At 45.1% G+C, this 26890-nt stretch overlaps 1 protein-coding gene across 1 annotated transcript in view; it reads left to right on the plus strand.

The window, feature by feature from the left end:
• The window catches only part of Ddx1 (ATP-dependent RNA helicase Ddx1), a 221241-nt gene extending 194773 nt beyond the window's left edge, over positions 1–26468 (plus strand). Inside the window, exons 11-15 of the mRNA XM_068390110.1 lie at positions 11773–11922; positions 13047–13183; positions 14841–14942; positions 15517–15637; positions 26034–26468. Of these exons, the coding sequence (XP_068246211.1) occupies positions 11773–11922; positions 13047–13183; positions 14841–14942; positions 15517–15637; positions 26034–26161 (638 nt within the window). The 3' untranslated portion in view covers positions 26162–26468. The remainder of the gene's footprint in view (positions 1–11772; positions 11923–13046; positions 13184–14840; positions 14943–15516; positions 15638–26033) is intronic.
• The last annotated feature ends 422 nt before the right edge of the window (positions 26469–26890 follow it).

A 26890-nucleotide genomic window follows, 5' to 3' on the forward strand; every position in this document is an offset into this window, starting at 1 on the left:
GTACCGGTACGTCCATGGGGGTAAAGGGATGGCTTTTGTGAAACGTACCTGTACGTCCTTTGGGGGTAAAAGGGTTAAGTATCACGTTAATATTATTTTTAATTAATGTAAGTTAATCACGTATTTATTTCAGTGCAAATAATTATTTATATTTAGACCCACAAGAGAATGGGTGTAGGTAAAATGCCGTTTAGTTCCTCAACTTTACTGGTGAACTTAGTTAACAATGATTTTACAATAATCTTCTACATTTTTAAATCAATAAAATTCTCCAACTGAAACATTTAAAATCTTGAAGATTGGAGGCTGCAACCGTAGACTTCTGCTACACACTTCAGTTTTCGGGATGCGAAATCCATGAGTCCCCTGATGTGGGCAGTTAGGGAATTGTTTCTTCAACAGGTGTCCACTCATCGGGGTAATTTCTCCTACATCGTAGATAATTTGTCACCTCCTGGTTGAAAGGCAAATTGTTGGCAGGAAGGGAACTTGGTCCCTTTGTCATCCTCCTTTGGACTCTTAGAAAATTTCTTGTGGTTAACTTGACGTTAAGTAAGTGCCTGCAAACTCGGCACTTGGTGTGGGGCCTCGCCCCAGGATGGGGGAGAAAGGACAACTTATCATTGTGGTTACTTTTAGGAAAGAGCCCTCTCTTTAATAACACCATCGGCTTAAGTAGCCCAGAACAAGGGCATTATAATTATGTCACGTCATGTGATTGTTCTTGTGTTTTATTGGTCCCCTCCTCTGACGTAATGGTGACGTCATACATTGCTTGGCATCTTTACCTGCTTCTTGCCAGCCAGTGAATCTTTTAAGTAGTGCACGCATTTCTGTTGAGTGAGTCATGCGATATGTTTTCATCATTTGGCCGTGATGTTAGCCTAGCTGAAACGCAACCTAACCACTTTACACAAACATGGGCTTTCGAGTGCCACTTGACTCCAATTTTTTTTTAGTCATACAATATCGTTTTCATCGTTTGGCCGCGATGTTAGCCTAGCTAAAACGCAACATAAGCACTTTTTTGGGCTCAAGCCATGGCATCCTGATGGAAGGTTCATTTTTGGTAGCTTCCTTGGGTATATAACTACTAAATATTCCCAGAGAATTTAACCATAGGTTATCACAGAATTCTAACTTCTGGAGCGAGTATCCTAAAGGTTTCCCTTTAAGACATCGTATATCAACAGGGGACGCATGTATTAACGCGCCACATAGCTATCTACACCCCACAGAGTTAACACTTCGATGTGTAGGGGCGGAGAATAGCTGGGGAGCCGTTCCACAGCTAATCTCGTTCGTGGCTAACTTTGGTACTCGAGACGTAAACAAACGGGCGCCATTGCTAAATGACGTCACGTCCGTCCTCATCCTTCGCTTAGTAGCTTGCCTTACTAGTCGGATTTTTCCCTGTGCGTATCTTATCGACTTGCATCTTAGCCATGTCTCTACCCTCGGCCTCGCCTTCTTCTGGAAAGTTGAGTACAAGGTTCCAGTATTGTTTAAATAAGCTCTGACCGTAAAGTAACTTTTACTTTTCGAGATATTTTATGTTTTGTGCCAGAGCTGTGCCTCAACCGGACCCGCCATTTTATGGCGTCGCTGTTGTTTTGCATGCCTTATTTAGCTAGCCTCAACAGCGTTTTCCGGCCTCATTAACTAATCGATACTATTAGTTATTTAGTCTTCATAGCTAGGAACTTTATATATCGTGTTTTGACGCCTTGTTATCGGTCATCATCTGACCCCTTACCAGTTCGCTAGTCTAGCCCCTAGGCCAGAGCGCCTAACATCAGTGTTCATGCATGATATATTTCAGTGATCCTAGGTTTAGTTATGAAGATAGTGGCATTATTTTACGATACTGTTGACTGTGATGCAAGTGTTTTTGCCTTCAGGGACCATATAGGGGATAGGTTAGATAGTGTGCCTTTCTAACCTAACCTACATGTAGGACCCCTATATGCTTCCTTCACCCCCTGCCTTTGGGCATCCCCTCTGTGTAGCCTTGCTCCCCCTACCACGTAAGGGGATCAAGCTCATATCAGAGTATCTATCGCTTCTCTGTCCTCCCTAAGGGAATGATCCCCCCTTAGGGTTGCGTCCGAGAATGAGGAACGGCATGTCCTTCCTCTATTGCTGGGGCTAGGTTTCCGACCTTTCCTGCAATAGCGATACGTCTTCCATCCTTCCTAGTTCAGGGTGTAACATCCCTGCTCTAGGTTAGGCTTGGGGGAGTTAGTTCTGTGCCTTGCTGAAACGATACCCATGCACCGTTCTCAGACAGGCTGCCTTACCTTAGGCTAGGGAGCGTCCTCCCTTCCTTGGTGGCCGCTTTGGTACAGAGCCTCCTCCATAGAAGACCCTTCTTCTTCTCCCCTCCCCTCCTATTTCTTGTATGGCCTAGCCTATACTTAGGTTAGTCTATACCCATCTGTCCCCTGTCCTACAACTCCTCCTTAGGGTGGTGTGATAGGGCTACCTTGAGCTCCTGTGTGCAGTCCGATCTGGTACATATACCCTTCATAGTGTCCTATGGGGTTAGCCACTAGATGCGTTTTGTCCGCAGGGGTTCTTCCCCCTCTTGGGTGTTCCCTAGCCCTCCCTTGGGCTACCCTGGCTCCCGGCCGTCTGCGGCCCCTGCCTCTGGGTGATAGGGCTAGCCTCTATCATGGGTACACCCACTCAGGTGGGATGTCTTGGGGTCCGTGTCCGTACCCCTACATCCCTCCTTCTGTCTCTTTCACTATCCTGGTGCCGGTCCCTTGCCGCCTCCCCTGTCGGTGATACCCACCTCCCACCCTTGGTGACTCATTCCTTGCCCCCTGGGCCGTCAGTCCTCCGTGTGCCGGGGACTGCCGCCTCCCGTTGGCGTCCAGCCGATAGCCTTCCCTCATACCTCATAGCTTCGGTCGTCCGTCCATCGGTCCGGCCCCCGGAGTGCCGGCATCCACTGCCGGAAGTCCGGTTCTGCTATAGCCCTTTCCTTGTCCCTGTCACCAAGCCGGCAACCTTCGGCTCCAGCGTGCCCCCGTTGTGCCGGCGGCCGCCATCCTGGTATTACCCCTGACTTATATATTTGTCTTCCCTAATGCCAGAAACTCTGCTGGAGCGGCCTCCGGAATGCCGTCGGTCTGCCGGAGCCTTCCGGAGGCGTCAAAGCGACTTGCACCCCTTCTACTAGCTATCATCTCTTGCTGATAGCCCTACATTGCAACCAGATGGTTTGACTACATAAATAGATAGGTATTATCTTACCGTTCTATTAATAACCATGCTGTCTTCTTGCATATCACAAATTTCCAGCATGCTGTGTGTATCTTAGCACGGCTGGTTGCCGGAAACCGTTACCCTATGGAACCTTATACGTTCCCAATTCTATGGTCTGAGTGGCCTCAGTCCCAGTTTTATATCCTTGGCAATTCCCACTAGAATTCCCACTGCCTTCCTGGCATTCTATGAAGAATTCTGCCCTGTGCCCTCGGTCACAACAAATTGCCTATGGATAAGGTTACGGTAACCAGCCGGGCGGGTTACACGGAGTATGTGTCTATCTCCTTCATTTCCGCCCATTCTCTGAACATCACATTGTTTATACCACTTAATATTAAGTTAAAGATTAATCCTTTAATATTTAACTTTAGAATAGAAGTCATTCTTATGACTCCCCCATACTCATGTTCTCTTTCTCTTACAGGAGGAGTACGTGAAGTGCGACCACGGCTTCTGTGGAGTGAAGCGCCCACACTTTTATGGGCACACGGCGTGTAGGACTCACGCCCCTTGTGCCAACAAGAGAGGTGATCTGAAGTTTTGGGACCCGCAGAACTGTACGGTCTGCCAGGACCGCCTGGTCGAGGCGTTCAATAACCCTCCCTCAGCGGAGGTTAGGGACGCTTCTCGAGAGAAGCTACGCAAATGGGTGCGTGGCTTCCAGGAGAACGCCACTGGACCATACCTTGCCACTGAAGACTTGAGGGCCTTACTGTTCCCGAAGGCATCCCCAGACTCTGTGGTCCCCAAGGATCAGATCCCCACCGTCCAGATCACGGTGGAACCCGATGTAGTCATGGCCCAGTCCATGCACGAGTGTCGCCTGGATACCGAAAACGCGGATCGTATGTCGGAGGTGTCGGAGACAACGGAGAGGAACCTCATGGCCGAAGAATTGGACTATGAGGAAGACTGAGTGGAATACGCCGAGTCGGAGCAAGAGGTCGCTCCGCCTTCCACCACCGCCCCAACTCCTACACCGACGGAAGTATCACTCCCGTCTACCTCCGCCACCCCGGACCCCATCCCATCCAGCGCCCAGGAGATGTTCCGTATGCTCGAAGCTCTTATGGACAAGAAACACTGTGAAACACACGAATACATCAGGACCATGGGAAGTTCCAAGGAGCCGAAAAGGATTTCGGTTAAGGACCTCCCGGCATGCTCGCACGCCAACCCCTGGAGGTATGCTGAGCATATGCCTATCGCAACGGGCAGGATCTTCGTCAGTGAGAAGGTCGGCTCGGTTGCCCTGGAAGAAGTGGAGTTCTTCCCGAGTTTTGAGGCTTATCCGGACTGTTACGTCCGGCTTCGATCCGAACCTGCCTCTAAAGAAGAGACCGAACCTAAGGAGGTGATAGTGTTCGATCTCCCGAAGGCCAAGGCTATGCTGGCCAACGCTTTTAAAAGTAGGGGTTTTACCTGTTCAAAGCTTCCGGCGCTGAGCAAGAAGCACCCTACCTACGTCGCACCAGATGATGCGATCCTCCCCTTCATGGAAAAGGCCTTCGCTGCGGTACACAAGGCAGTGGAAGAAGGGAAACCTTGCCCTGCACTGGAGGAGTGCAGACCCTTCTCCCTGATTACTCCCCCTGATGTTCGACACTGGAAAGATGTCCAGCATACTTTCGTGGTGGGGAAACTAGATCCTGACGTTGCTGGACGTCAGTTTAACGAAGACCTCCCGAAACTTAATGACCATCTCCTTCGTCGGGAACAAGACACGAAGGAAAGGCTCGCCGCATCCATGTCCCTCCAGGTACAGCTTGACATCATGGCCGGTGACACTAGAGTCCCCGACCACTACATGGTGCTCGCCAAAACGCATTTGGCGACTGTAGTTAAGGACTTGTACAGCTTCATGAAGGCTCGGAGAGCCTGTCGTGAATTCGTGTTCTCAAGTGCCACAGTGAGACACGAACCCCGGAGGCTGATTTCCTCCAACATCTGGGGTAAGCACCTCTTTCCCTCTGACCTTGTGAAAGAGATTACCGACAAGGCCGCCACGGAGAACAGGAACCTTCTCCACAAGTGGGGCATGTCGAAGAAGAGGAAATTATCTCAGGACGACGGCCCTCAACCTAAGAGGAAATCCTCCAAGCAAAAACCCCAGCAACGTCAACAGAGACGGCAGTTTCCGGGACCCGCTACTCCCCAAGTGGCAGCTCAGCCACAGCAGACCTTTCAGCTGGTCACCCAACCGGTCTTGTCACAGTCGCCGGTTTTCACCCCTGCTTTCGAGCAACAGACGACTACCTTTCGTCCCAAAGGTAGAGGCTCAAACAGAGGTGCAGGCAGAGACGCATCTCGCCGTCCCTCCAGAGGCAGAGGAGGAAGGGGAGCTAGCGGCCGAGGCAGTAAACCCTCTGGACACCAGAAGCAATGAAGTGCTTCCGGTGGGAGGAAGACTCCGCCAATTCCAGGATCGTTGGACCTTCGATCCCTGGGTACACAGCATCGTCAAGAAGGGTCTAGGCTGGAATTGGACTCAACCACCCCCAACCTTCCAGCAATTCTTCCAACAATCAACCCCCCTTCTGGAAGAATATGTCCTAGATCTCTTGAACAAGAAGGTGATAAGGAGGGTAAAGTCAACCAGGTTCCAAGGGAGACTGTTTTGCGTCCCCAAGAAGGACTCCGACAAGCTCAGAGTCATTCTAGACTTATCCCCCCTCAACAAGTTCATAGCGAACAACAAGTTCAAGATGCTGACTCTTCAACAGATAAGGACCCTTTTGCCTCAAGGTTCCTACACGATCTCCATAGACCTGGCGGATGCCTATTGGCACGTTCCAATGAACCACCACGCTTCCTCCTACCTAGGATTTCGACTCCAAAGGAAAAGCTACGCCTTCAGGGCCATGCCCTTCGGCCTCAACGTGGCCCCTCGGATCTTTACAAAGCTGGCGGATGCCATCGTTCAACAGCTGCGCCTCCGAGACGTGCAGGTGATGGCCTACCTCGACGACTGGCTAGTCTGGGCTCCATCGCCCGAGGATTGTTTAAAATCCTGCAACAAAGTCACCCAGTTCCTAGAACACCTGGGATTCAAGATAAACGCGAAGAAATCTCGCCTCTCTCCAGCTCAGAAGTTCTAATGGTTAGGAATCGAGTGGAACCTTCAGTCACACCGCCTTTCCATTCCCCAGAAGAAAAGGAAGGAAATAGCAGGGTCTGTCAAGCGACTGCTGAAATCCAAACGGATCTCAAGATGTCAGCAGGAACGAGTTCTAGGCTCCCTACAGTTCGCCTCAGTGACAAACCCAGTGCTACGTGCACAGCTAAAGGATGCCGCGGGAGTCTGGAGACGTTCCGCATCCATCGCTCGAAGAGACCTCAAGAGACGGCTCCCAAACAGACTTCGGCTGCTCCTCAAGCCGTGGTCGGAAGCAAAGGCCCTGAAAAGGTCCATCCCTCTTCAACACCCACCTCCATCACTCAACATCCACACGGACGCCTCGCTGGAGGGTTGGGGAGGTCACTCCCACCAAAAACAGGCTCAAGGCACATGGTCTCCCCTATTCAAGACGTTTCACATCAACATCTTGGAGGCCATGGCGGTCCTTCTAACTCTGAAGAAACTCTCCCCGCCTCCCTCGATCCATATTCGTCTAACCCTAGACAACTCGGTGGTAGTTCGATGTCTCAATCGCCAAGGCTCAAGATCGCCCCAGATAAATCAGGTGCTTCTGACAATCTTCCGTCTGGCAGAGAAGAAGAAATGGCACCTGTCTGCAGTTCACCTACAAGGATTCCGCAACGTGTCGGCGGACGCTCTATCCCGGACAAGCCCGATAGAGTCGGAATGGTCTCTAGACGCAAGATCATTCTCCTTCATCTCTCACCAAGTCCCAGAACTTCAGATCGATCTCTTCGCAACGAGCGACAATAATCAACTTCCTCGATATGTGGCCCCGTACGAGGACCCCAAGGCAGAAGCAGTGGACGCCATGTCACTGGACTGGAACAGATGGTCCAAGATCTACCTGTTCCCTCCCACCAACCTTCTGCTGAAAGTCCTCTCCAAGCTGAGAACCTTCAAAGGGACAGCGGCCCTAGTGGCTCCCAAGTGGCCCCGGAGCAATTGGTACCCCCTGGTCCTGGAGCTGCAGCCCACGCTGATCCCTCTCCCGGGCCCAGTTCTCTCCCAGCAAGTACAGAAGTCGACTGTCTTCGCTTCATCATCGAAAGTCAGGGACCTTCATCTCATGATTTTCTCTCCCTAGCCGCGAAGAAAAGGTTTGGGATCTCGAAGAAAAGTCTAGACTTCCTCGAGGAATACAAGACCGAATCCACACGACGGCAATACGAATCATCCTGGAGAAAATGGGTCTCATTCGTCAAGGCAAAAAATCCTACGGAAATCACCATCGATTTTTGCATGTCCTTCTTCATTCACCTTCATGGACAGGGCTTGGCAGCCAACACGATTTCTACTTGCAAATCGGCCTTGACTAGACCACTGATGTATGCCTTCCAGATTGATCTGTCCAACGACATCTTCAATAAACTGCCGAAGGCATGCGCTCGTCTACGCCCAGCACCCCCACCAAAACCGATCTCCTGGTCCCTGGACAAGGTGCTCCATTTTGCCTCCAACTTGGACAATGATTCGTGCCCTCTCAAGGATCTGACTCAAAAGTTATTTTTCTTTTTGCTCTTGCCTCAGGAGCCCGAGTCAGCGAAATAGTGGCATTATCAAGGGACGAGGGCCACATTCTGTTTACAGATTCAGGTGACCTTACCCTCTTCCCGGATCCGACGTTTCTCGCCAAAAACGAATTACCCACCAAAAGATGGGGCCCTTGGAGAATTTGCCCCCTGAAAGAAGATGCCTCTCTATGTCCAGTAGAGAGCCTCAAGGTCTATCTTCGTAGAACTTCGGACTTTGGTGGAGGCCAACTCTTCAAAGGAGAAACATCGGGCAGCGACCTGTCACTGAAACAACTAAGAGCGAAAATCACCTACTTCATTCGCAGAGCGGATCCTGACAGTACACCCGCCGGTCACGATCCTATAAAAGTTGCATCGTCTCTGAATTTCTTTCAGAGTATGGATTTCGAAAGCCTTAAGAGTTTCACAGGCTGGAAATCCTCGCGTGTTTTCTTCAAACATTATGCGAAACAAGTGCATGAAGTCAAACATTTTGTGGTAGCCGCAGGTAGTGTTATGAAACCTACACCTAACTCTGCATAGAACAGTGAGTTACTTGGGACTCTAACTCCTCGGGTGCCTATGTTGACCCTCGCGTGATACGTAGTGATTTCAAAGACACTTAGTGCTTTTTCATATACTGTTCTTCTCCCAGGTGAAATGTCATAGTCGTCACACGAGTGCCGCATGCCTAGAGCATGATGTGTTTTAATTTTAAAAGACTGACGTTCCTCCGGAACGAGTGCCTACTAATAATTTGAAATTCTCTTTCAGATTCAAGAGCAAGTCTTTCATTACTATGTACATTATAATTTGTTGTAAATTACTTTTACATATTTATTGCATTTAATTAACATATTCTGCAATTGTGAAATAAAATTTCTATTTTATTACTTGTGCGTCTCAATCCGCTCCTACTTATACTATGAAATACACGACTGTCATAGTTTTATTATCCCCTTCCTCTTATATTCGATGAAGATTACTAAGGATTCAACCCTTATTATATACTCACCTGTGCAATGTAATATTCCTACACGAATACTTACTTACATCATACCTTAGAGACCAGACGATTCTCTATTCACGTACAGTGCCTAACCACCACTTGTCTGCCCTTGAGAATGTTCCTATATGAATGCCAACCATTCAGTCTTGTCTCTGAGTTCTTCATGTTCTCCCAGCAAGGTGGGTAGCCCTTCGATGACCACTTTGATCTTCAGCATGGCCCGTGGGGACTTCACTGCCAGGGGGGCAGGAAGTTCTCTTCCCTACGGTTCTTCTATTAAGATTACTATGCTAACCTGTTCAAAGCCCTCGGCACTTACACTACAAGGGGAAAATCTACCACGATACATTGATTCTCTGGTATTCTTCCATCAGGACGCCATGGCTTGAGCCCAAAAAACGGATTTTGAGTGAAGCGAAAAATCTATTTTTGGGTGAGATAGCCATGGCGTCCTGATGGACCCTCCCTGCTACTTCATCCAGTTTTTTTCAGGTCCCACCCTGTCCTGCTGTATCATGGTGATCGGCAAGCAACTGGATTCAGGATGAGGACAGACGTGACGTCATTTAGCAATGGCGCCCGTTTGTTTACGTCTCGAGTACCAAAAGTAGCCACGAACGAGATTAGCTGTGGAACGGCTCCCCAGCTATTCTCCGCCCCTACACATCGAAGTGTTAACTCTGTGGGGTGTAGATAGCTATGTGGCGCGTTAATACATGCGTCCCCTGTTGATATACGATGTCTTAAAGGGAAACCTATAGGATACTCGCTCCAGAAGTTAGAATCCTGTGATAACCTGTGGTTAAATTTTCGGGGAATATTTAGTAGTTATATACCCAAGGAAGCTACCAAAAAGGAACCTTCCATCAGGACGCCATGGCTATCTCACCCAAAAATAGATTTTTCGCTTCGGTCAAAATCCGTTTTCACAAACATGGGCTTTCGAGTGCCACTTGACTCCAATTTTTTTTTCTCTCTCTCTCTCTCTCTCTCTCTCTCTCTCTCTCTCTCTCTCTCTCTCTCTCTCTCTCTCTCTCTCTCTCTCTCTCTCTCTCTCTCTCTCTCTCTCTCTCTCTTTTTTGTTTAACTAATGAACAAAACTCAAAACACCTAATCACATACAGTTTACTAAAAACTACTGTATAAGTATCGTTAGTTATCACTTTAATGTATAAATGCATTCGTTCGTTTGTTTATTCATTTGTTTGTTCATTCGTTTATTGTGATGAAATGTAAACAAACAAAATGGCTTCCCTTTTGGGCATCGTATGTAGGTAATATGTGACATAGAATCAGTTTTATTTAGTTTATTTTGAATTTCTAAATGTTCATTAGGTAAAATATAACTTGAACCTAAATTATATGCTTACACAGATGATTTCATGATTTTGCAGTCTTTTTATATCACAGGAATGAGATAAGTTAAAAATTAGTCTTCATTTTTTTTTTACATTGTTCAATCAATAGGTCGTTTTATGGTTGGATGTATGCAATATTCATATTTATTGACTTATTCATTTACAAATAAAGTCTTTTACACATTGTTTTATGATTTTATTTGACTTAGATATAATTAAGTCAGTAGCAGTAGTTCCCAGATTACTCACAAGTGTTTTCTTGTACTGTATTCAGTTTTGATATGGCCCATGGTTGAAGTAATCTTTATTTTTGTGAGTTTCATTTTGCATTTCTCAAGTATTTTATTTCATTTTCACGAGTCATTTATTTCCTTAATCATGTCATTCTAAGGTTTAAAAACAAAAGTTTGATAATCTCAGCTGTTCTTTTTGATGTTAGCCATGTTTGGCATAGAGGGTAGGCCTATATCCAATAGAATTTGGTATAATTTTGCTTGATTTTCTGCAAAGAGAAACTTTTCGCGATACAATGGACTATCGGCAGTACCAAACAACCCTTCCCCCTCATATACCTACCTACCTCCCTCCCTCCCTCCCTTCCTCCCTTCCTCCCTTCCTCCCTCCATCCCCTCGAGAAGCTGAGACATAATGGCTAACAACAACATATGATTTGAAAATCAAAGCATACTTACTCAATCGTCAGTACATTTGAACAAAATTTAAATCCAATTACAGTATCTGATTTTTCTGCTTTATATTTTTAAAGGATACATACTTATGGTTATAATTTTCTCACTGTATTATTTTTCAGCCAATGATGTATGTCAATGACCTTTGCAGTCATAACGTCAGAGAACTTTTAATCAATCAACCAATCAATTTTGAGCGCGTTTCGATATATTTTACATCCAATTTTTTTCAATCCTTTTAGTGCTATTGAACATATGTAAGATCTAGTGATGACCAGTTTTTTCCTTTTATCATTTACAAATATGAGAAATTAAAAATTTTATGAAATTATATATCGATAGAAAAGAAATGTATTGAGCCATATAACTTGAAATTTTGTGAAGTCCCATCTTTGATAGTTTGAGTTTTGATATTAGTTAAACAAAGTATCAAAAACAAGTGCCTGGAACTTTAGTCCCAGGTTATTTCGTGAGGATTTGACACTCAAAGGGACAAGTAGTTACAGTAGTAAAATTTTTAATAGACATTTATGATCAAAAGATTATACTGAATTTCTAGATTTATCTGGTTTTAATACAATTACTTTGGCTAGCTTTTTCACCATGTGGAATGGTTAAGTTACATTTGTGTGTGCTTGTGTGTTCTGGCTATTGCTTTTATTATTGAATAATTTTTAATCTTGAAGACCTAGGAAATTTTGACGTGCGTTAGACAAACCAGTGAATCAATTAGTCCCAAAGTCTTTCTTTACACTTTGCATATCATATTTTCATTTTTTTTTTTCAGGTGGAGGACCTAAAAATAGAGGCAACAAATACTCTTGCGTTTGCCTTCATGGAGACCGGAAACCCAATGAGCGTAAGGCCAACTTGCAGACGTTTAAAGATGGTGAAGTTCGTTTTCTCATCTGCACTGATGTAGCGGCTCGAGGAATTGGTAATGTGTTATGTTTATGCCCTTAACAGTTGGAAGTATTTTCTTATTAATCAGTAGCTAAAATTGTCATATTGCCTATAGAATTTTTATAGATAGACAACATAGACAGAAATTAGAAAAAAATTCATTCCAGGGTTTTTGAATTGGTTTGTTCTATTTTATGATTATTTCACGTGCAATTTTTTTATCTCCATGATATTTACTTCATGTTAATTAATATTTAAGTTTAAATATTATGCATTTTATATGAGTTGAAATGATCTTGATCACTGCAAATCACACTTATGACCCAAAAGAGGATTGATTGCCATTGTTTCATGTGAGTAAACCTAGTAATTAAACTTGGCCAAACTTACCTTCAGAATACTCTCATAACCAACTTTTTTTTTCTAGATTTATATTTTATTTAATATTAGTGGTTCACAAAATATTCAATCCCCTTTAACCCTTTTACCACCAAAGGACGTACTGGTACGTTTCACAAAACTCATCCCTTTACCCCCATGGACGTACCGGTACGTCCTTGCAAAAAAATGCTATAAAAATTTTTTTTTCATATTTTTGATAATTTTTTTTAAAAAACCAGGCATTTTCCAAGAGAATGAGACCAACCTGACCTCTCTATGACAAAAATTAAGGCTGTTAGAGCAATTTAAAAAAAATATACTGCAAAATGTGCTGGGGAAAAAATAACCCCTTGGGGGTTAAGGGTTGGAAATTTCCAAAGAGCCTGGGGGTAAAAGGGTTAACTTGAAATGTGCAGTTATGGAATGGAATGTGAATATGGATATTTGGTAAAGATCCTATGATACCCTACAGTATTTTCATTTGAAACGTGTTTCATGAACCTGCCTTAATTTCATTCAACAATGAATTGAAAATTTGGTTGAACAAATCTCACAAATAGATCATCAGATGCCTCATAGTATACCCTATATCCAATGATTAAGTTATTTAGAAATTTTGATCTATTTGATAGGATAGATTGTAATGCTTCAAGATCCTACTTAAAAAGGTTTTGTTATATTATTTAAAGATAAGAAGATATTTGAAATATTAATGATAATCTAAATTAAATGCATAACAATTGTCAATATTAGTAATGATGACTGGTTTACTTACAGATGTTGGCGGTCTGCCTTTTATCATAAATGTAACCTTACCTGATGAGAAGAGCAACTATGTCCATCGCATTGGTCGAGTTGGTAGGGCAGAGAGAATGGGTTTGGCTATCTCCCTTGTTGCAACTGTGCCAGAGAAGGTGAGAGCTGCTTCTATCAGTACTGTATTTTTTAAATCCCCAATTTATTTTTTTGGGGCTTCTTCAGAGGCTTGGTTTATCGATGTTTACCACAGACTTTTCATCAAAATGAACAAATGGATGTGATGTATTTAATATAAACAAGATAATGCTAAATTATTTTACGATTGTATTATCCACTGTCAAATTTGAAAATATTTAATCAATTTAAGTTAATTCATCCTTTCATTAGATACATATCACCATGAGTACACTATCGAAAATTAAACATAATTATTTAATCATTTCAGTCCTTTATTATCTGAATGCCTTTAAAAAAATTCCAAATTATTGTCTGGTGTTCTATTATTATCATTATTATTGTTATTATTATTATTATTATTATTATTATTATTATTGTTGTTGTTGTTGTTGTTGTTGTTGTTATCATTTTGCTTGCTAAGCTACAACCCTAGTTGGAAAAGCAAGAGGCTAGAAGGCCCTGGGCTCCAACATCGAAAGTTGCCCAGTGAGGAAAGGAAATCTAAAAGATATCTATGAGAATGAATGAATAAATAATATAAGGTACTTTCAAAATCAGTAACAGCTTCAAAATAGCTTTGTCATATAAACTATGAAGAAAGGCCCATGTCAACCTATTCAACATAAACATTTCCGGTAAGTTTAAACTTCTGAAGCTCCACCAATTCAGTTGCCAAAATAGGAAAATCATTCCAAAATCTGGTCATAGCTGGAGTAAAACTAATAGAATACTGTGTAATTTTGAGCCTTAAGATGGAGAAAGCAAGACTGTTAGAATTAACTGCATGTCTAGTACTACATACAGGATGATACATTTTGGGATGCTATGAAGGCAAAGGATATACAGAATTATGAATAATCTTATGCAACCTGCATAAAGAACTAACTGAACAATGTTGCCAGAAATTAATATGAAGATCAGGAATAAGAAATTTAATAGACTGTAAGTTTTTGTCCAACAAATTGAGATGAGAGTCAGTAGCTAAAGATCAGACAGAACAATACTCAAAACAAGGTAGAATGAAAGAATTAAAACATATTTTCAGAATGGATTGATATCCAAAAATCTTAAAAAACTTTCTCAATAAATTTGTTTTTTGTGCAATTGACCAAATGTGTTTCTCAAAAGTGAATTTGCAATCAAGAATCACACTTAAAATTTTTAGGACTTGTATATAGTTATAGAAACATTATCAATACAGATCTGGATGTTGAGGACCCACTGTCATTGACCTACTGTTCATACAATCATAGTTTGAGCTTTGTTATATTCAACTTCATGCCCCATGATTTGTACCATGCACTAATTTTAGCTAGATCTCTGTTAAGTGCTTCAGCAACCCAAGATCTACATTCAAGAGATGGAATTGATAAAAAGAGAGTAGCATCATCATCATCATATGCAACAAGGTTGTTTTCTAGACCAAACCACATATGTGTACATGTTTGAAAGGTAATGGACCATGAACACTACCCTGAGGGACACAAGATATTACTGTACATTCCTATACAGCACTCAGTATGGTGCCTATCAACAACTACTCAGAAATTTATTATTTATACATTCAATAATGATGCTCAGAAAAGAACCACCTACTTCCAACTCTAGCTACATAATATAGATGACCTTTTCCAGGTATGGTATCACGGTCAATGGTGTGCTACTCGTGGGCGTGGCTGTTACAATACACGCCTTACAACAGAACGAGGATGCTGCATGTGGTACAATGAGCCACAGGTTAGTAAGACCATGGATTGTTTATTACAATGAATATGGGAATATATTAAATTATTGTTTTACAATTATTTTTTTTTGCAATTATTCTATTTTGTATTAACTATTTATACTGACTTTATGCTAGCAGAAATGAGAGATAAATTAGTTTAAGTACAGTTGAATTAAAATCACTAGAAGATATTTGTCAGATGATGAATTTAGAATTGGATTAGGATGTAATCAATTGAATTATCCTTTAGAAATTTGATTCGGCATCTTTGTTAAGATTTTTGAAGATATTTGATAGGGAAGATACATTCCTCATCAAAAAGGTTTAAAAGAACATTAACATTTCTAAATTCCTGAAGTCTTTGTTAAGGAATATGATTAACAGATTCCCTTGTCATTCCAGAAAAGAATTTAAAGAAATACATTGTTCTTTAGTAGCAAGTAGACAGTCTTTTATTAGTAAAGGGTAGTGTATATCATCACCAAATACAATATTTTCAAATTTAATGTTTAAGCTTTTAATTGATATTGGGAAAATGAGGCATACTGTTTTCATTGTACTTTATATTTCATTTTTAAATTGCAGTATCTCGCTGATATTGAAGAACATCTTGGAGTTACCATTCAACAAGTGGACAGAGAAATGAAAGTTCCTGTTGATGAATTTGATGGTAAAGTTGTTTATGGAGAGAAGAGAGGGAACGCAGGTGGGTTTTTATGGTGGTTTAATAAACCTTATTATTAAGAAATTTAACTATTATAGCACTTGAAAAAGTTCTGCAAATTACCAACAGTTTTACTAATATGTTACATAAAAAAAGTCTGCAAACCTAATCGAAAATCTTCAATGCAGTGACCCTGCCCATTATGAAGCTGTTTCAGGAGAGAAATGTTTTCCTTAGACCTTTCAATCTATCGAGTTCACTCAACGTAGTGGCGTACATCCTATCCAGGCAGAAAGTCCTGTATACAAAATGGACCCTGGACCAGAGTTCTTTCCAGGAGGCTTTGGATCTCCAGATAGACCAGTGTGCTATGAAATACAATCCTAAACTTCCACTATAGCTATGTATGTGAACTCTCAAGAATTGAAAAGAGATGCTCTGAATTTAGATTGGAACAGATGGTCATCGATCTATCTCTGCCCTCCCGTAAGTTTGATTTCAAAGGTTTTGAATATCCTTCAGGATTTTTCAGGGAGAGTGGTGGTAATGGCACCACTTTGGCCTAACTGCCCATGGTATCCACTGCTTCACCATGAGGCCAAAAATACACCTGCTTTGATAAGCACAGATGTAACCTCTTTTCTAACCCAGGACCTTCATGCTTGGATTTTTTATCCTGTATTTTCGATAAAGATTTATCAGCCCACAACTTTACTTATTTGATGAGCTGCAAATAGGTCTTCATCCGCAAGACAATACCAATCTGTGTGTAAGATGTGGATGTCATTCCTCCAGAGTCAGTCACCTGATCAGATAACCCTGGATATCTTGGCTTCTATTCTGGTCAATCTCTTTGAGGAGAGGCAACTCCAGCCATCAACTATACTGCCATATAAATCAGGTTTAACCTATCAAGCGCACCTTTGACATGGATCTCAACTTGGACATGTTTCATAATATCCCCCAGTCTTTTGCTTTGTAGAAATCATCCCCACCTACTACTATAGTTTCCTTGTCTCTGGATAGGGTTCTGGAGTTTTTAGCTGGATTGGAGTATTCCACCATCTCTCATTAAGAACTGTTACAAAAAGTTATTTGTTCCAACACGGAGTACTTACCTCGAACTACTTTCTTAGGAGTATCTGGGATCTCCTCCCATCCGACCAGAGTTTTGTGTAGTTCACCCTATTCCCGTTTTCTACGAGGGGCAACCTCAGGCGGAGGGATACTCGCCCTGAGGTTAACCCCGGGTCAGAGAGCATGCTTGCTCAGGTCTCGACCTCCAGTAAGTTCTCTGGTCGCGTCGCGATATCATCTCGACGCTCTCCTTAACCCAGTGCGACCCATTGTGTCCCTGACTTCCCTTTGTGTCTCATGCGGTCCCCTCGTGGTACCTTTGTGCTTTAGCTTATTCTTTCCCTCTGCGTTCCTGTGTCTCGCAGTGCGTTACTAGTGTGTGATGGAGCATCTCCGCCATTGTGCTGGCCCTATGGCCGGTAAATCGTGTGGTGCTTTCCTGACGAAACTTGAAGTAGACCCACACTCCTTGTGTTCGTCGTGTAGGGGCAGTGAGTGTTCCCCTACGGCCACGTGTCCGGAGTGTGTGTCCTGGAATGAGGTGCAGTGGGTGCATTACAGCAACAAAAAGAAGGAGGTGCCGAAGAGGTCACCGAAGAAGCCGAACGTCTCTTCTCCTCTTACTTCGCCGGGCGTGTCGTCATACCGAGCCTCCCTACCACCTTCCCCTACCCAGAGTAGGGGACGAGGTAAGTCCGTTGCGGGGAAGAGGCATGTGGCCCTTCCCCAGGAGTCAGAGTTGTAGGATAGTGGGGTTGTGGCTTCATCCCAGGCAAGTGAGGGGCTGAGGGAGGGTCGGGAGTGTGTGTGGGGGACGAAGCCCTGGTGCAAGCAGGGCCTGTCTCGTCAGATGACCCCATGTGGGGTAAAACTGTTCCTACCTCTTCTCCTGCCTCTTGGGCGTGCTTTCCAGGTGCTTCTGCTTTCGAGGGTGCCGCTTAGAGAGAGGACTCGCCGCCGTCGGACTCCCTCGCGTGGGTACCGCCGAAGACGCCCTTCAGGTCTCCGTTGAGGATGGAAGAAGACTTTGGAACCTGGTCCCCCAACGAAGAACGCCCGCGCTCCCCTCCAGTGCCTTCAGCGCCTTCAGCTACACTTCCGGACGTCTTCTTGCAGCCCCCGCCTTCCATTGAGCGCCGAGTGGACCCCCCAACGGCGGGAAGCGAGTCGGGACCGCCGACGAGGTCCTACAGATCGTCGGGATCTTCAGCTGAAGTCCTTTCTTGCTCCTCGGAGGACGAGGCCCGGAGGAAACTTCATAGACGTCGCGAGAGGTCCCGCAGGAGACACTCCCGTTCTCGCTCCCGCTCCAGGTCCTGCCACATGGGTAGACAGTCCCGATCCCCCAGAAGAAAATATAGGAGAAGTGGCTCCCCGGGGGAAGACTGGTTGGTCATCCCACGCAGCAAGCTTATCGAGTTGTTGGCAGTGCCAGGCTCCTCAAGTTGGCACCCTAGGACTCGTTCGCCGGAGAGATACACATCCTACAGCTGATACGATCAACGGAGGGAGTCGTCGCTTCAGGTCCCAGCAGACAGGCATAAGCCTGCGAGGGTTCCGGCTCCATCCGCCCAGCGGAGAGAGTCGCCCCCTCGGTCTGGCAACCTCATCCCGACCCCCAAGTTATCTTCGAATCGGCAGGATCGTGAGAAGCGATTCCCCTTGTCGAGTAGACCCGCGGATGCCTGGACCTCCGCGAGGAAGGATAGACCTAGGACGGAGGCCCCCGTCTCGATGGCGATGCCCGCCCAACGTCCAGAGCCACAGCAGTTGGAGCGGACCAAGTCGCCTCCTTCCCCTCGTACGGAGGCCTCCGTCGGAGGGACCCCGTCTCAAGCAGTTGGGTCTCCTACGAAGGAGCTGGACGACCATGTAGAGGGTTCGGAAGCGGAGGTGTCAGCCTACAGGAGGGTGATAGGGCTCATCAGGAGACATCATAGGTTGTACGAGCCCGAGCCTTCTTCCGAGGAGTTCTGGCAATCGAGTCTCAGCAGGCTAGTGGATGCCCCCGTCCAGCAGAGACCCTCTCTAGCTCTCCCGTTAGCCAGGGACGTTAGGCTAGGTAGGGACCACGTGAATAAAAACATGGCCAACCATGCCGAAGCCCCCAAGACCCAGAGTTCCTCCAAGCTGCTTCAGGGCCTGAAGTCGCAGAGCAAGTTCTACTTGCCGGAAGGACATCGTGCAGGTGCTTGTACGGTGGAGCCGGCAGTCGCCGTTTTAGGCCAAGGAGCAGCGGAAGAAAGGGCCTCTACAGCACCAGTCTGTTTCTCTCCGTCAGAAGCAACCATGATGGAGGAGATAGCTAAGGACCTTGTAAACGTATCTTCCTGGCGGGACTGGTGGGCTTCCACGCTAGTAGGCGTCCAGTCCTCCTACGACCTTACTATCCCAGAGAACCAGGCCTTACTGAAGGAGTTGATTAGCTCTGGAGGTAAGGCCCTGAAGTTCTTGTCATACCAGTCCCTCGCACAGGCCGCCAACTGGGTTCTGCGGAGGAGAGAGACAGTCCTCAATAAACTCACCAGGCGCCTCCCCAACAGGGAAGCGAGGTCCCTGAGGAGCCTGCCTCTGTGGGACGATTCAATTTTCCCCCTGAAGGCGGCAGAAGAAACAATCGAACGGTTCAGGAAGTTGAAGGACACGGGAGATTCCAGCGAAAAGACCCACCCACAGAAGAACCACCTCCGACGTTCCCCGCCCTCCTCAGGCTTCGCCTAGCCAGCCCAGGAGAGACATCCCTACTACGGCCTGGTCGTAGCCACCGCAGCCCTCCAGTAGGGGAACAGCCCCGGCTCAGTCTTCGTTTAGGCCTTCCTACGCAGCGGCCTGAAGAGGGCGGTTAGGCCGTGCCTCTAGAAGAAGATAGGGGGAGAGGCCCCCTACTCCTGCCGAAGCCTTAGGTGGGGGGATGCCTCAGACATTCTTGGCAAGCATGGAAGGACCACGGGGTGGACCCGTGGACCGTAGCAGAATTGAAAGAGGGGTACAGGTTACCCTTCCTAGCAGACCCCCCACCCCTAATGCCAGATCAACAGGCAGAGTGGTTGGCTCCCAAAGACCCCTTGAGAAGGGCAGCCCTGCAAGAGGAGGTCTCAGCGATGATGGCGAAAGGGGCGGTAGAGCCAGTCAAGGATCCAGGCCCGGGGTTCTACAGCAGACTGTTCCTCGTGGAGAGAGCCACAGGGGGTTGGAGACTGGTCATAGACCTCTCAGCCCTCAACAAGTTTGTATACAAGACCGACTTCAAGATGGACACCCCGAAGTCGGTCCTAGCGTCCTTGAGGGAAGGGGACTTCATGATGTCCATAGACCTCAAGGACGCATACTTCCAGATTCCAGTTCACCCCTACAGCAGGAGATACCTAAGGGTGAAATGGGGTTCCCAGATGTTGCAGTTCAAGACCCTCTGCATCAGGTTGTCAACGGCACCTCAGGTCTTCACGAGAGTCTTCACAACGGTCTCAGCCTGGGCACACGAACAGGGTATCCGCCTGATTCGGTACCTGTACAACTGGTTGTTACTTTCAGCCTCAGGGGAAGTACTGAGGAAGCAAGGCGCGAAGCTACTGCGGTTCTGCAACGTCCTGGGTATCATCATCAACCTGGAGAAGTCCCAATTGATACCCTCCACTAGGATGACCTACCTCTGAATGGTCCTAGACTCCCGGTTGGCGAGAGCCTTCCCTTCTGAGGAGAGACTAGGCAACTTAGACCAGATCCTCAGTCCCTTCCTGTCGGGCCAGCCCAGGAGAGCGAAGGACTGGCAGAGACTGATAGGCCACCTAGTGTCATTGGAGAAACTGGTCCCCCAGGGGAGACTCAAACTCAGGGGTGTCCAGTGGAATCTGAAAGAGCTTTGGAACCAGAGAGAGACCCCCCACAAAGTGATTCCAGTTTTCCCGGAGACAAAAGGAACCCTGGAGTGGTGGCGCGTCAGATCGAACACCCTCAAGGGGATGCCCTTCGCAGCCGACCCTCCGGAGATGCTCCTGTTCACAGACGCATCCTCGGAAGATCAGCAAGAGGAAGTTGGACGGACGAGGAGAAAACCCAACACATGAACGTTCTAGAAATGAGGGTAGTGCAAAGGGCATGCCTGGAGTTCGCCCATCTACTCCGGGGGAACACAGTAGCACTGATGTGCGACAACGCCACGGTGGTGGCCTACATAAAGAAGCAGGGAGGACTAAAATCAAAGGAGTTGTGCGTCCTCACGTTGGAACTTCTGGAATGGGCCGAAGGGTAGCAGATCAGAATTTCAGCAAGGTTCATTCCAGGAAAGAGGAACGTCCTGGCTGACGGTCTCAGCAGGATGGGACAAATAGTAGGGTCCGAATGGTCTCTACACCCGGAAGTGGCCAAAGCCATCATTCAGAAATAGGGATCGCCAGTGATGGATCTCTTCGCAACGAGACTGAACGCACAGCTCCCCGTGTTTTGTTCTCCTGTGCCAGACCCAGAAGCGGCGTTCGAGGACGCCTTCCAACAACCTCGACGTGTACACCTTCCCTCCCTTCGGGATGATCAGACAGGTCCTCAACAGAGTACGGCGGGCGGACAACCTGTGGATGACTTTGGTAGCGCCCTGGTGGCCGGAGAGAGAATGGTTCGTGGATCTAAAGGACCTGGCGCGCCTTCCGGACAGACCAGACCTTCTCCGGTAGCCCCACTTTCAAAGGTTCCACGAGAACACTCGGTCTCTCCATCTTCACGCGTGGAGGTTATCAAGCGTCTCCTGAGGAAGGAAGGCTATTCGTCTGGAACGGCAGCGAGGATGTCAGGCTATCTGAGAAGATCATCGACAGCTGTCTTCCAAGCAAAGTGGGCCACTTTTACTAAATGGTGCGTATCTAAGAACATCAAACCACTGAGGGCCTCTATCCCAGAGATAGCGGACTTCCTGGTCTATCTCAGGGACGTGATTAACATGTCCATCCCGGCCATCAAAGGGGTCAAGTCTTCCTCCTGAAGGGCATCGACCTGGGTACCTCTAGACACATCTCGATGCTCATCAAGAGCTTCGAGCAGTCTTGCCCCCCTCAAGCCGTTTAGGTACCACAGTGGGACGTGGCCAGAGTCCTGAAGATGTTGTCATAACCGCCCTTCGAACCCCTAAAAGACATCGTGGACAAGGACCTCACCCTCAAAACAGTTTTTCTGCTGGCGTTTTCCTCAGCAAAACGAGTATAGGAGATTCATGGACTGTCTTACGAGGTCTCGCACTCGAAGGGTTGGCGAGAAGCTACCTTCAGGTTCGTGCCATCCTTCGTAGCAAAGACCCAGAATCCAGCCGTGTGGGATCCCAGGTTTGAGGGCTTCCCAGTGCCAGCAATCCCTCGTTCGGACAACCCGAGGGACTTGCGGCTGTTCCTGATCAGGGCAATAAGGAAGTACTTGGAGAGGACAGCCAGACTTCGGCCTAATATCAAAAGTCTTTTTGTTTCCACAGGCCCAGTGAAGAAGTCAGTCTCGAAAAACACTATCTCCTTCTGGTTGCGGCAGGTGATTATCAGAGCCTACAGTCCATCCATCCATCCATCCATATACCAAAGGCACTTCCCCCAATTTTTGGGGGGTAGCCGACAACAACAAGAAACAAAAAAAAAAAAAAAAAGGGGACCTCTACTCTCTACGTTCCTCCAGCCTAACCAGGGACTCAGCCGAGTTCAGCTGGTACTGCTAGGGTGCCACAGCCCAACCTCCCACATTTCCACCACAGATGAAGCTTCATACTGCTGAGTCCCCTACTGCTGCTACCTCCGCGGTCATCTAAGGCACCGGAGGAAGCAGCAGGGCCTACCGGAACTGCGTCACAATCGCTCGCCATTCATTCCTATTTCTAGCACGCTCTCTTGCCTCTCTCACATCTATCCTCCTATCACCCAGAGCTTTCTTCACACCATCCATCCACCCAAACCTTGGCCTTCCTCTTGTACTTCTCCCATCAACTCTTGCATTCATCACCTTCTTTAGCAGACAGCCATTTTCCATTCTCTCAACATGGCCAAACCACCTGTTGAGAGAATGGAAGTAGCGCAGGAATTCCACTGCCGGGCAAACCCAGACCCCACAACATTAGGGGCCTAAGTACGTCGTTGGCATTCGAGAAGAATATGGCAGTGGGCCAGATCCTGAGAGCAGGCACCTGGGCTAACCAATCAACCTTCACAGCTCACTACTTGAAGGACTATTCGAGGAGGTCCCTGGATGGGTTCTCGATAGGTACCGTCATTTCCGCGCTCCAAGCGATTTAAAGGTATAGCCTCAGTGATAACTGCGGGTAGTAAGTCCAAGAGACACAGGTTCGTTTCCTAACCCTCTTGTTCTTCCTTCCCCTGTTTCCGCTTAAAAATTGACTCCGATATCCCCCTGAGTCGGCTACAAGATACACTGTCATTGGAATGACATGTCGCCAAGGATTTCTTGCAGAGGTGAGTTACTTAGACACTAACATAAGGTTTTTGTGTAGTTTTACCTTTTTCTCGTGTTTATTGGGGTCAACAGAACCTAGCCTCCTATCTAGGTTCCTTGGATATGCTTCAGCATGGTCTCTAGGTCTGGAAGGCCACTCCCACCTCCTAAAGTATAAGTCTCCTAAGAAAGTAGTTCGAGGTAAGTACTCCGTGTTGGAACAAATCACAAATTTTAAGTAATTTGTATTTTTCCTAACAGTACTTAGCTCGAACTACTTTCGGGTAATGGCCCTCCCTTCCTTCCCCGAGTGCCTTACTGGACTTCTTAGAAACCTAAGCTGCCAAGAACTTACTGGAGGTCGAGACCTGAGCAAGCATGCTCTCTGACCCGGGGTTAGCCTCAGGGCGCGTATCCCTCCGCCTGAGGTTGCCCCTCGTAGAAAACAGGAATAGGGTGAACTACACAAAACTCTGGTCGGATGGGAGGAGATCCCAGATACTCCCAAGAAAGTAGTTCGAGGTAAGTACTGTTAGGAAAAATACAAATTACTTAAAATTTGTGATATTTTTAATAATTTTAGGTTTAAGAGCAAGTCAGTGAACTGGTAGCCTTTCAGAGGGACTGAAAGCTCATTATGTACATTGATTCTAGGTCATCTTCTGATCCTGACTCCTGGTCTCCTCTTTCTATCCAAAACAGAAAGCCTCTTGGCTCTAAATCAGAGTATATCAACCTCTGTTTGTCCTGTGTCAACTTTAGAATTATACTTGTAGAGATTCACATCTTCAGAAGTTGGTCTGTTTCAAAAGTCAGAACAACAAGTCCCTTTCTACAGGGGCTATCCATATGTTGATGACCTCCATGATTAAAAAAGCTGATCCTGTCTCCATTATTATTATTATTATTATTATTATTATTATTAAATGATAAGCTACAACCCTAATTGGAAAAGCAGGATGCTATAAGCCCAGGGGCCCCAACAGGGAAAATAGCCCAGTGAGGAAAGGAAATAAGGAAAAATAAAATATTTTAGGAATAATAACAATATTAAAATAAATATTTCCTATTTAAACTATAAAAACTTTAACAGAACAAGAGGAAGAGAAACTAGATAGAAAAGTGTGCCCAAGTGTACCCTCAAACAAGAGAACTCTAACCCAAGGCAGTGTAAGACCATGGTACAGTGGCTATAGCACTACACAAGAATAGAGAACAATGGTTTGATTTTGGAGTGTCCTTCTCCTAGAAGAGCTGCTTACCATAGCTAAAGAGCCTCTTCTACCCTTACCAAGAGGAAAGTAGCCACTGAACAATTACAGTGCAGTAGTTAACCCCTTGGGTGAAGCAGAATTGTCTAGTAATCACTGTGTTATCAGGTGTATGAGGACTGAGGAGAATCTGTAAAGGATAGGCCAGACTATTCGGTGTCTGTGTAGGCAAAGGGAAAGAACCGTAACCAGAGAGAAGGGTCCTATGTAGTACTGTCTGGCCAGTCAAAGGACCAGGACCCCATAACTCTAGCGGTAATATCTCAACGGGCAGCTGGTGCCCAGGCCAACCATGAGGTGAGAAAAATTGCGTCTTCACTAGCGTTCTTTGCTATACAATTTCAGGAGATCCAGAGTTGTATGGGTTGGTCTGGGCATAGGGTTTTTATTAAATAATACCGAAACAAATCCAAGCAATACAAAATTCATGCTGGGTACTTGGCATATCCGTGACCCATGCAGGGGGTAGCCTAAACTGAAGGACCAAATCAACTGTGTCCTTCAGGAGAAGCAGAATAATGGAATATCGGGCAGCCAGTATTCTTCAGTCATCCATGTGAAAAAGTCAAACTTGTTAGTTTTCTTCTTACTCTTGGGATTGTTTGTCATAAGTTGTAGGTTCTACTTGGTTGCAGACGGTTGTTCTGGAATGGATACGAATCTACTTATTAATACACTGGCACTAAGTTTTTGGAAACCAAACACCACTTTAACTCCTAAAATATAATTTTGATCGGGAAAACTTATTTCTGAGTAGGTTCTGTGTGGTCTCCAAAACCCTCCCTCCTCCCTAGCCTCATGCAGGAGAGGGGAACATTGTTTGTATAGCTTTGATTGAGAATGTTGGAGGAGGGTTTGTTATGGCGTAGGTATGCTGGCAATAGCTGAGAGGATGATTCCTGTATAGGACACTGTGCATGTCGTGACTCATAACAGAGGACTTTTAGCTACTGTGGTAAGTTCAAGTGAGCCTGAACTTTTGGATCTCCCCCTATACACACTGAGTCCATGCTTTGCACATTAATAAATTGCCCCTAGACTAAGGGAAACAATGTTTCTTTGATCATCAGGTCATATTGAATTCCCCATTCTAGGCTTTAACAGGAAAGTCCTTGGAGACCACACAGCCCATCCCTTGAAATAAGTGTTTAGCTCTTCAAGGCTATTTTATTACGTTTTACATTATATGCTCGCCTTTTTGTGCAGAAATTCATGATCTATCTGTGAAGTAGCGAGGCAGATGTCTGCATATTTTTTTTAAATTTAAAAAGTTTTATTAATATCTAGTCTCATTTTTTCTTCTTCATTGAATTGTTGTTCTTTGTTGATAGGAGAATTGTTAATTTTGATATTTTAGAGCTGCTTTTCTTTTCATTTTGTATGATAATCTGTATCTGATCTTGATTTTAAAATACCATATGTACTATAGTAATGAGTCGTATGGGTTTTCCTGACATCACTTTCATTTTTCAATATTCATGTTTAGTTTCATAGTGTTATTATTTATTGCATTGAATATCTGGTGTAAGTTGCTGTTTTGATTTAATATCTGGTGTAAGGAGCAATTTTGATTGTACAGTACTGACTTTTGGACCAAACTGAATCAAGTAATATTTCATTTTATAATTGTTGTATGATTTTGTATATTTACACATTACTGTAACTCCTTTTTACAGGTTCCAACTACCAAACCCATGTTGAACAACTAGCTCCAGCTGTACGAGAATTAGCAGAACTCGAGACTAAGACGCAGATGATTTACCTAAAACGACAATATGGCAAAGAATATCCCTGGACCCGTTAAGATGAATTTGACTATGATAATGTATTTTGTACTAGTATGAGAATAATGTTAACATTATGCAGTTTACTGTTACTCCCTGACAACAGCACAACTTAGTTTTGATATTTTATAAGTCGAACATACTGTATAAGACTGTGCCACCTTCTAGATTTTCTTTTTAAAGAAGTTTTTTTTCTTGTGATGTGATACATAGAGCAGCTTGCATTTTTCTGTAGCTAATGCTTAGTATTTATTTGTGAGTGCATTGTGTAAACTGTATAAAGGTCTATTCAATACTTTAAGATTAATATACTGCAAATGTACTAGAGTGTTCTTTTAATTTACCCAATAGTAGTGTTATTTTTCTGACAAATTGAATTATGGTTGCTAATAATTGGAAATTTTGAGTATGGTCATCTCCTTTCCTAGAGTTGAGCTGTGAATGGGACATGATATATAAGGAAAAAGTTGTAGATTCTGTTTTTTATTTTGTAATTTTTTTTACTTTTTTTTCAAATATAAATAATCTGCTTAAAAACTGAAATCATACCCATACTTCTAAAATGAAACCTGTTATTTAGTAGGGTTTAGATTCATCTCTAATTTTGGGGTGGTTAAAGCTTGGCCCTGTATTTACAAAACTCTCCATGTTGAAATCTGTGAAAAAGTAAGTTACAGTATTAAGCTTTGTATGAACTATTCTTTCCCTTCGCATAGATTTTCTCGAAGCGTCGATCGTAGTTTCTTGTT

The sequence above is a fragment of the Palaemon carinicauda genome, chromosome 1 (genome assembly GCF_036898095.1).
Source record: "Palaemon carinicauda isolate YSFRI2023 chromosome 1, ASM3689809v2, whole genome shotgun sequence".
Taxonomy (NCBI): Eukaryota; Metazoa; Arthropoda; class Malacostraca; order Decapoda; family Palaemonidae; genus Palaemon; species Palaemon carinicauda.